At 44.4% G+C, this 10,325-nt stretch overlaps 1 protein-coding gene across 1 annotated transcript; it reads right to left on the reverse strand.

Moving 5' to 3' along the window:
- Positions 1-6,932: 6,932 nt before the first annotated feature.
- LOC113129296 (nuclear factor 7, brain-like) lies at positions 6,933-8,622 on the reverse strand. The gene has a single exon (XM_026305215.1). It carries the CDS (start codon positions 8,322-8,324, stop codon positions 6,933-6,935), a length of 1,392 nt encoding a protein of 463 aa, XP_026161000.1. The 5' UTR covers positions 8,325-8,622.
- Between the last annotated feature and the right edge of the window lie 1,703 nt (positions 8,623-10,325).

Raw genomic sequence — 10,325 nt, forward strand, 5'->3', positions numbered from 1 at the left:
TCACTTGTGACATCTGCACCAAAAGACACCCAACCCACCTTCACGATAAAGACTACAATAAGGATCTAAAAGGAGAAAGGCATGTGAGTATGGAAAATGTAACACAGCGCAACATATCAGAGACAGCAGCTGCCATGTCGCTTAATGTAACCAGAGTTGGACAATCTATTATTACGTCAATGATAGTGCCAGTGTGGGTGTCATCAGCTGCAAATCCACGTGAAGAAAAACTTGTGTATGCACTGTTAGATACTCAAAGCGACACAGCCTTTATTGATCAAGATGTGAGTCGTGAACTGCAAGCAAATGTCTGTCCAGTGAAACTGAAATTGACCACTATGTTGGGAAAGAATACCGTTGTAAGCAGCGGAAAAGAGTACATACCTGCAAACCGAGAACACATACCAACCTGTGAAACAGCTAAGCTCTGGAGTCATCTGCTATCCATCGCAGATGAAGTCCCACCACTCCTCAGTTGTGAGGTTGGCCTGCTCATAGGTTATAACTGTCCCAGAGCATTAGCACCCAGACGAGTGATCGTAGGCAAGGAGGACGAACCTTATGCTATTCAAACAGAATTAGGATGGAGCATAATCGGCAGTTCAGCACCTCACCCGGAGTCAAATATTACAAGCAGCCTCTGCCATCGTGCTACTGTAAAGGAAGTCCCTCCAGTAACTCCCATGGACGCCATCCGTGTTCTGGAAAGTGACTTCAAAGAGATCAAAGGAAATGACAAAACAGTGTCACAAGAGGATCTTATCTTTCTTGACAAACTCAAAGAGGGCATAAGGAAAACTGAGCAAGGCCATTATGAAATGCCATTGCCATTTAAGGAAAGACCACGAATGCCTGACAACAGACATCTTACAGAGATCAGACTCGAGCAACTCAAAAGGAAACTCATCCGAGATGAAAGGTACAAGGAAGATTATGTTAAGTACATGAGTGTCATCATCGAGAGAGGTGATGCAGAGGAAGCTAAAGACGATGGACTTCCCGGTGAGACGTGGTACATACCACATCATGGCATCTATCACCCAAAGAAACCTGAAAAGCTGCGTGTGGTTTTTGACTGCTCAGCAAAACACAAAGGCATCAGTCTTAACCAGCACCTCTTAGCTGGCCCTGACATGACTAACAATCTCACAGGTGTCCTTGTACGCTTCCGACAACACCAAACAGCCCTAATGTGTGACATAGAAAAAATGTTTCACCAGTTTAAAGTCCAAGAGAGTGATCGCAATTACCTCCGCTTCTTATGGTGGAAAAATGGAGACTTAAAGACGCAGCCTCAGACATACAGGATGACAGTACATCTTTTCGGTGCCGTCTCTTCACCAGGATGTGCAAACTATGGACTAAAGCATCTAGCCAAAGAGAACTGTGCTGCTTACCCTCTAGGCTCTCAGTTTGTAGACCGGAACTTTTATGTAGACGATGGGGTCACAAGTGTAGAGACAGTGCAAGTCGGTATACAGTTGGCACAAGAGGCACGAGAGCTTTGTGCTAAAGGTGGGTTGCGGCTACACAAATTTGTATCCAATAGCAGTGCCCTTTTAAGCAGTGTCCCAACATCAGAACATGCAACAGACATCAAAACAAAGGACCTGGCCTTTTGTGAGACTCAAACAGAGAGAGCACTAGGTATTCACTGGAACACAGAAAGGGACTGCTTTACATTCAACATCACACCAAAAGAACAGCCTCCCACACGGCGTGGAATTTTGGCCACAGTTGCAGCAATATATGATCCCCTTGGATTTGTCGCCCCCTATCTGCTCAAAGGAAAAAGAATCCTCCAAGAAATGTGCCGCCAAGGAACTGGATGGGATGACCCGCTGTCTGACCAGCTGAAGCCAAGGTGGGAGTGTTGGAAAATGGATCTCATCAATCTGAAAAGATTGGAAATAGCTAGATGTTATGTGCCTGCAGACTTTGGAGACGTTGTAAAAAGGGAATTACATCATTTTTCAGATGCAAGCACAACAGGATATGGACAATGTTCCTATTTGAGGCTGATAAACAAGAAAAGAGATGTTCACTGTGTTTTTGTCATGGGCAAGGCTCGTGTCTCTCCCACTAAAGTCACCACAATTCCAAGATTAGAACTCACTGCAGCAACAGTTTCAGTCACCGTCAGTAACATGCTAAAGGAAGAGCTGCTGTACAACAGTGTGGAAGAGTTCTTCTGGACAGATTCAAAGGTCATTCTTGGTTACATAAACAATGAAGCCAGACGTTTCCACACCTTTGTTGCCAACAGGGTGCAGAAGATCCGCAGCAGCACATCATCTCAGCAATGGTTTTACGTCCCCACCTGTGAAAACCCTGCAGACAAGGCATCTAGAGGTACAACAGTAAATGAACTGCTGTCATCCAACTGGCTCACAGGTCCAGAATTCTTGTGGGAAAGAGAGCTACATCTGCCAGCAAAGGAAACTACGGAACTTCCAGTAGGAGACCCAGAGGTGAGAAAGGTGCAAACACTGAACACACAAACTGTAACGCAAAGAAGTTTCAGTGCCCGGCTGACAAAGTTCTCGTCCTGGTCCAATGCAGTCGGTGCTGTAGCACGTCTCAGAAGACATCTGCTCAAAAACAAATCAGATTCTCACTATACTGTGAATGAACGACAAAATGCAGAACGTGTGATCATCAAAGATCTGCAAACACAAACATATCAAGAAGAGATAAAGACACTGAACAAAGGCAAACCACTGCCCAGCAGCAACAAACTGCATCATTTGGATGTCTTCTTAGACAAGGACGATGTGCTCAAGGTGGGAGGTCGACTGCATCGATCATCACTTCCCAATTCATTCAAACACCCAACGGTCATTCCCAGATAGCACCACATTACAAAACTGATAATTGCACACTGCCATAGTAAGGTTAGCCATCAGGGAAAAGGCTTCACAATAAACGAAATCCGAGCCAGCGGCTATTGGATCCCGAGACTGGGTCAAGCTGTTGCATCTTACATCCGCCAGTGTGTGTTTTGTCGGAGACTAAGGAGGCCTGTGGAAGGACAGAAAATGAGTGAGCTCCCCTCAGAAAGAATGGAAAATTCCCCGCCCTTCACATATTGTGGCATGGATATTTTTGGCCCATTCTTATCTAAACAAGGAAGAAAGGAACACAAACGGTATGGCCTCCTCTTTACATGTTTCTATTCACGTGCAGTTCATGTAGAAATGTTAGAGGATATGTCAACTGATGCCTTCATCAATGGACTGCGATGCTTTATTGCACTATGAGGCTTAGTCAGACAAATTAAATGTGATCAGGGCACTAATTTCGTGGGTGCTAAAAATGAACTGAATGCAGCTCTACAAGAGGTTGATACTAACAAAATAGCAACCTTCCTTGCAGAAAAACAGTGTGATTTTGTTATGAACACACCTCATGCAAGTCATGCTGGTGGAGTGTGGGAGCGCCAAATAAGGACTGTCAGAAACATTCTTAATGCCACGCTTGCTCTTTCATTAGGCCGGCTCAATGATGCTTCCTTAAGAACCTTTTTATATGAGGCAGCAGCAATTGTAAATAGTCGCCCCCTTACAACAGACAATCTCAATGACCCAAACAGTTTGGAGCCACTCACTCCAAATCACCTTGTCACCATGAAATCCACAACTGCGCTGCCTCCACCAGGTGAGTTTGCAAAGGAAGATCTGTATGCACGAAAGAGATGGCGCCAAGTGCAGTATCTAGCGGAACAGTTTTGGAGTTGCTGGAGAAAGGAGTATCTACACAACATTATGATCAGACAACGATGGCATAAACCTAAGAGAAATATTCAAGTAGGAGACATAGTGATGGACAAGGATGACATGCAACCACGGTTGGTGTGGAGACTTGGAAGAGTCTCAGAGACGGTAATTGATAAAGATGGACTCGTCAGAACAGCGAAAGTAATTCTTGGAGATAAGAATCTGAGCAGAAAGGGTGAACGCTTGAGCAAAGTGTCTGTAGTAGAGCGTCCAGTTCACAAATTAGTTCTGCTATTAGAGGCATGAATTCAAGGGATTATGAATGGTTTGTGTTAAATGTTTAGAGAAATGTTTAAGATGTTCGTAATTTGTCATGAAGGGTTATTTCATGTTAAGAAATTGTTTGTTTTAAGCTCTTATATGTTACAACAACAAACAATTTGGTGGGAGTGTAAGAGACAGTAAAGTCGTGGAAGTTATGTGCCTTTAGTTTGGTAATTTCCGTTGTTGGGCGGAAGTTTATTTTGAAAGGAAGGTTGACGGGGGAGGAGAAAAAAAAAAAGAAAAGAAGAAAACCAAAACGGTGCTTGAACGGAAGACAGACGCACGAATGAGCTGAAAGATAAACGAAAAGGAAAGGGTTTAGCTTCGGTCAGATTGGGGAACAAGGTTTGTGAAGAATATTTATGTTTCTAAAATGTATTGGTATTTTAAGTTGTGAAAATGGACAATTACACAAATAAGTTATGGTGGTTCGTTAACACGGTGTCCTTTATTTTTATTTTTACTCCCTTCAGCTCTTACGTTGGTTTAAGGTAACAAAGGACAATAAAGGAAAGTTACAAAACCATCAGTTTTAGGCTTTTTCTTCGACCGGATGCTACACTGATCATCAAACTTTATTGATCCCTGGTAGGAAATTTCCAAGATACCCAGCAGTATATAAAGTACTTCAAATTAGAAGTATATAAGGTAGTTAACGTCAGCTACCCAGCGGTATATAAAGTACTTCAAATTAGAAGTATATAAGGTAGTTAACGTCAGCTACCCAGCGGTATATAAAGTACTTCAAATTAGAAGTATATAAGGTAGTTAACGTCAGCTACCCAGCGGTATATAAAGTACTTCAAATTAGAAGTATATAAGGTAGTTAACGTCAGCTACCCAGCGGTATATAAAGTACTTCAAATTAGAAGTATATAAGGTAGTTAACGTCAGCTACCCAGCGGTATATAAAGTACTTCAAATTAGAAGTATATAAGGTAGTTAACGTCAGCTACCCAGCGGTATATAAAGTACTTCAAATTAGAAGTATATAAGGTAGTTAACGTCAGATACCCAGCGGTATATAAAGTACTTCAAATTAGAAGTATATAAGGTAGTTAACGTCAGCTACCCAGCGGTATATAAAGTACTTCAAATTAGAAGTACAAAAGGTAGTTAACGTCAGCTACCCAGCGGTATATAAAGTACTTCAAATTAGAAGTACATAAGGTAGTCAACGTCAGCAACCCGCTGGTATCTAAAGTACTTCAAATTAGAAGTACATAAGGTAGTTAACATCAGCTACCCAGCGGTATATAAAGTACTTCAAATTAGAAGTATATAAGGTGGTTAATATCAGCTACCCAGCGGTATATAAAGTACTTCAAATTAGAAGTATATAAGGTAGTTAACGTCAGCTACCCAGCGGTATATAAAGTACTTCAAATTAGAAGTGCATAAGGTAGTTAACGTCAGCTACCCAGCGGTATATAAAGTACTTCATATTAGAAGTACATAAGGTAGTTAACTTCAGCTACCCAGCGGTATATAAAGTACTTCAAATTAGAAGTACAAAAGATAGTTAACATCAGCTACCCAGCGGTATATAAAGTACTTCAAATTAGAAGTATATAAGGTAGTTAACGTCAGCTACCCGGCTTTTCCACAGATATTTGATGACGATGAATATTTGACTTCTAAAGTTCTTTTGTCAGATCCAGATCTGATACACTCTGGACTGTCCACAGACTGACCCTAACCTGTATCAGGTTCTAAAGGTGCAGTTCCACTAAATTTCCATTGCTGGTCATGTACATGTGAAACAGGTAGAATTTCACTTATCCAAAGTTCAGTCTGATGGATTCATGCTGGTTTGAGAGATGTTCTGGGAACAAGTTGTCAGGAAGTCCTGTTTGTTCCAGCTGCAGAGAAGAAGAACGATGGAGGTTAGCCCTTTAGTCATGCTAGCTCCTGGTTATGATGGCCACAGCACTTCCTGTCCCCCCTGCGTTGGACCACAACATTTTGACCAGGAAACTTTCAGCCTGAATAATATTTAAGACATTGTTGTGATGTTTCTTCTGTTTGGCCTTTTTATTTTACACATCAAATCAGTTTTATCTGAGCTACATTTTCCACATTTAGGATCATCAGGACAAACATTTACAAAATCCCTCCGTCCCAAAAAGACAAACCAAACAATCCTGATATTAAAAATATGTAATAATGGAAGTAAACAAACACATAAAGTATCTCTACAATAACACAAAGTCAATACAGTGGAATATATTTGAACAGTACAGTCGACATGGAGACCAAAGTGCTGTAAAGTCAGTCATCCTGTGGACAACAGCGCCCTCTTGTGTCCGGAGCAGCAGCAGCTTTATGGACCGACCACATGTCAAACTGCAGCACTTCACTGAGACCACGAGCTGTTTCTAACAGGAACATCATCAGGTTTAAAGAGTCGCTGGAGGCAGGTTAACGCTCCGACTTCCTGTGAAAGCAGCAAAGAAGAAGTCCTTCCTCCTCCACCGTTTGTCCTGTGACTCCTGTTAAACCTGCTGCATCTCTTCTACACTGGGCTTCAGCTGTTCAGACGTCAAACATCGGCCGTCTGTTCTGTTCTCTATGGGTCTACACCGGTTCCTGACAACACCCTTTTCCCTGGACCTCTGACTGCTCCACAGGAAAACACTGCAGTGACCCCACAACCCTAGACTGGTTTAGGACGTTACCTCACAACTAAAGCAGGAATGGTGTCGCTCAAAGGGGAAATGAACCGACAGGAACAACGAGCAAAAAGTCAGTGAGAGCGAGAACTAAAACCAAACTAAAGAGCTTTGGAACAATGAGACAGCAGGAGGACCGGGGCAGGTTCACTGGTTCAGTTCTGCCACTTTTCCCTTTGAGAAACAAACAACATTAGAAATCAAATCATCCTGTTTCTCTCTAACAGCTCTGCTCCACTGTCCTACTGATCTTCACTGGTAATACCTTCACTGGGGGATTGTCTATATTTTGAATGTATGGAAACATCCTGTCAGTGAAAGTGTGTGTGAAGGTGTGTATGTGTGTGTTAGTATCAGGATCAGAGAACGACAGTTTTCCTTTGTTCCAGTCCAGATTCACTCTGATCCTCTGGACCTTCTTCTGCACTGGGAGAACAGTGAATGGAGCTGATGGTGAACATGTTCTGTATTTACCTAAAAAGAACCATATTCCCCATAATCCAGACCATATGTCTCCCTTCCTCTGCACAGACTCTAACACACCCAGTGTCCAGTATTCACTGTCTCCAACCTCAACATCCCAGCTGTGAGGCCCTGCGTTAAAGCCCTCAGAGCTCAGGACTGAGCAGTTACAATCAAACCTCTCTGGACTGTCAGGAAGCTGCTGTTTCTGTCCTCGTCTCACACTGGTCAGATTCTCAGACAGGATGAGGTTTAGACCAGCAGTGCTTGGGTCCAGGACCACAGGAGTGTAGGAGACCATGTGCTTCATGTTGTTCCAGATGTTGAAGGTCAGGTTGCCCAGGTGTTTGGCCTGGTCTATCAGAGCTCCTGAGGGCAGCTGTGGATCCTCCAGCAGGGGGCGCTGCTGGACTCTTTCCACTGCAGCCTTGTAGTTGTGCAGGAATGAGACGTCTTCAGCTCTCAGCTCCTCCTCTGTGGCTCTGACTGTGTGTGACAGAGCTGCTATCTGTCTGCTCAGAGCCTCCATCTTCTCCTTCATCATCTGACTCTTCTGCTCCTCTTCCTCCCTCAGTGCAGCCATCCTGGCCTCCTCTTCCTCTTCTAGAAACTGGTGAAGCTTCTTAAACTGCTCCTTAATCTGCCTCTCTGTGTGTCGGGCCTGGGCCTTCATGTGTTCTGCTGTTTGACCAAACTTCACTTGAACTTCTTCAAAAACCTGTAACTTCTTCTTTAAGGGCTCCAGACTTTCCTGGAGTTCCTTCTTGTGTTGTGGTGCAGCTTCATCGATGGGTCTGAATCTGTGCTCGCTGTGTTTTTCTGAATCTCTGCAGACCAGACACACTGACTGCTGATGGTCCAGACAGAAGAGTTTGAGTGTCTCAGAGTGCAGACTGCAGAGACCCTCTGGAGCTCTCTGGTCACTCTGCTGTAAGAAGGACTCACACAGATTCTTTAACACCAGGTTACAAGGTGGGACATTCCTTGAAGATCTTCTCTTACAAAGTGGACACTCGTGGTTTTGTTTCTCTCTCCACCAGCTCTTCAGACAGTCTTTACAGAAGCTGTGGCTACAGGACAGAACAACAGGGTCTCTAAAGACCTCCTGACAGACCGGACAGCAGAAGTCCTCCTCTGATCTGGAAGCCATTTAGTCTCAGAGTGAAGCTGAAGACACAGCAGACACCAAGTCCAGTCAGTCCTGGCTCCCCTCCCCCCTCTACCAGGCCACTGAAACCTCCTTTCACTTTGAGTGGTGTTTCTGTCCAACTCACATTCAGTGTGTGGAGCGTCAGCAGGTTGAAGCAGCAGAGTTGGACTTTCCACTTTTCTCTCCTGTAGCTGGACTCACTCAGAGGAAGCTGTTAGTTTGGTCTGAAGCTCAGTCTGATCGTCTGCTTTTCAGTCTGTGTCTGTAGAGACCGACAGCTGACTGCTTTCTGCTTTGTCTCAGGTGAGACAGGTGAGGGGCGGAGCTTTATTAAACCTCCTCTGGTAAATGCTGAAGCTTCACCTGTAACAGGCTGAGTTTCATTCCAAAGTCCTGAATCAATGTTGGATAGGTTTACTGAGAGGGTGCAGCCTGCCGTTGCAGCAGCTGCAGTGGAAAAACAAAGTTCTCGTCCTCTGCAAAGAAAATGAAAGTTTGATATGTCAGATCCTGATCTGGGATGTGGGGCCCACAGGGCAGTTGTCCAGCTTTCATTGTGGCCTGTGGTCCATGTCCATGGACCAACAGCTTATTGTGATGATGAGGAGGAGGAGGGGTAGACCTGCTGGCTTTGGGTACATCCCAATCCTCTTAACTGAGTCTTCCTCAGTTCTTGTTTGAGCAGATCAGTTCTTTTCCTCCATCATGTAGTTCATCTCTGTTCCTTCCTTGCTTGAACAGTGAGGTTTTGCCTGGAGGAGGCAGATACAAGGACACCTTGTAGAAATCCTTCATGGACTGACAATCTTTCATCAGCAAGTTTCCCTGATTCCTCTCTGCTCACGTTTTTTCTTCACATCTTATGTGGGCAGCACAAAGAAACAGTAAAGATACGACGGAGGATTTAATTATGGGGGTGAGGGTTCCAGTTTCTTTAACTGATCATTCCCTGGACCTTGATTCTCGCTGTACCTGAAAGTCTTTCTGGTCCATCATCTTCAATCTCTCAAAGGTCTTATTCCTGTTCTACAGAGTGAGGAGGCTTCATGTGGTGACCACCATCACTGAGTTCTTTGTGATCTGACACATCCCTTTATTGGAAATCAGTTGGTGATTGGAGGCTTCAGGTGACAGATCAGAGAAAAGGACATCTCATGTCTCCAGAAATTTCTTTCCTCAGTTCCTGTGTCCTCACTTTTTCTCCTTGGATCATACATTAGTGGGACCATGACACAAGGAAAAGACCCAAGTTAGGAAACATAGACATAATTAGGGGCACTGAGATTCCTGGATTCCTGTGTGTTGCTCTGGCATTTCTATCATACCAGGTTTTCTTGGTCTCCTGTACCTTCTGTCCATCGTCCTGTGCCAGTGCAGGCATCTGTTCTACTTTGACCTCTTCACCACATGTAAAACCACATTGTATTCATCAGGTCTGGGCCTGTGTCACTGCTCCCTCAGGAGGTCCAGATGGACCCTGACCTCAAAGCACTAAAGTGCAGAGAACCAGTTGAGGTCTGGGAAACCTCCTGATGGACCAACCAGAGGTCGAGAAGCCACCAATGATGTCACTTTTCATCACTTTCCTGTCACAGGATCCCTGACAGAATTTAAGAATTGACTGGACCCAAATGCAGGACAGAAAGGATGAACGACTGCAATAAGCTTTATTGTGGGGATCTGAAGCAGCCAGGGATCCTCTAGAGGCTGAGGAGCAATGAGCAGGTAGATGGCAGGACCAGGGACAGACAGAGGGGGAGGTAATGACCAGCGAGATCAGGTCAGCAGGCAGGTAAGTCAGGGGAAGCTACAGGGAGGAGGAGGTGATAGGTAGTCTGGAACACACAGGTGGACTATGGATGAGGCAAACTGGAGTGTATGGGGACAAACCTGTCCCCTGCTGAGTGAGGATCAGGCAGGCTGGGCAGAGTAATCAACCCAGAGTGACTGAGGACTTGGACAAGGTCTTGATGACACGATTAGAGCGTGTGAGCAGGGGAG

The sequence above is a fragment of the Mastacembelus armatus genome, chromosome 22 (genome assembly GCF_900324485.2).
Source record: "Mastacembelus armatus chromosome 22, fMasArm1.2, whole genome shotgun sequence".
Taxonomy (NCBI): domain Eukaryota; kingdom Metazoa; phylum Chordata; class Actinopteri; order Synbranchiformes; family Mastacembelidae; genus Mastacembelus; species Mastacembelus armatus.

Excerpts from the sequence above, each read along its gene's own strand:
- LOC113129296 (XM_026305215.1), bottom strand. The coding sequence starts at position 8,324 with ATGGCTTCCAGATCAGAGGAGGACTTCTGCTGTCCGGTCTGTCAGGAG.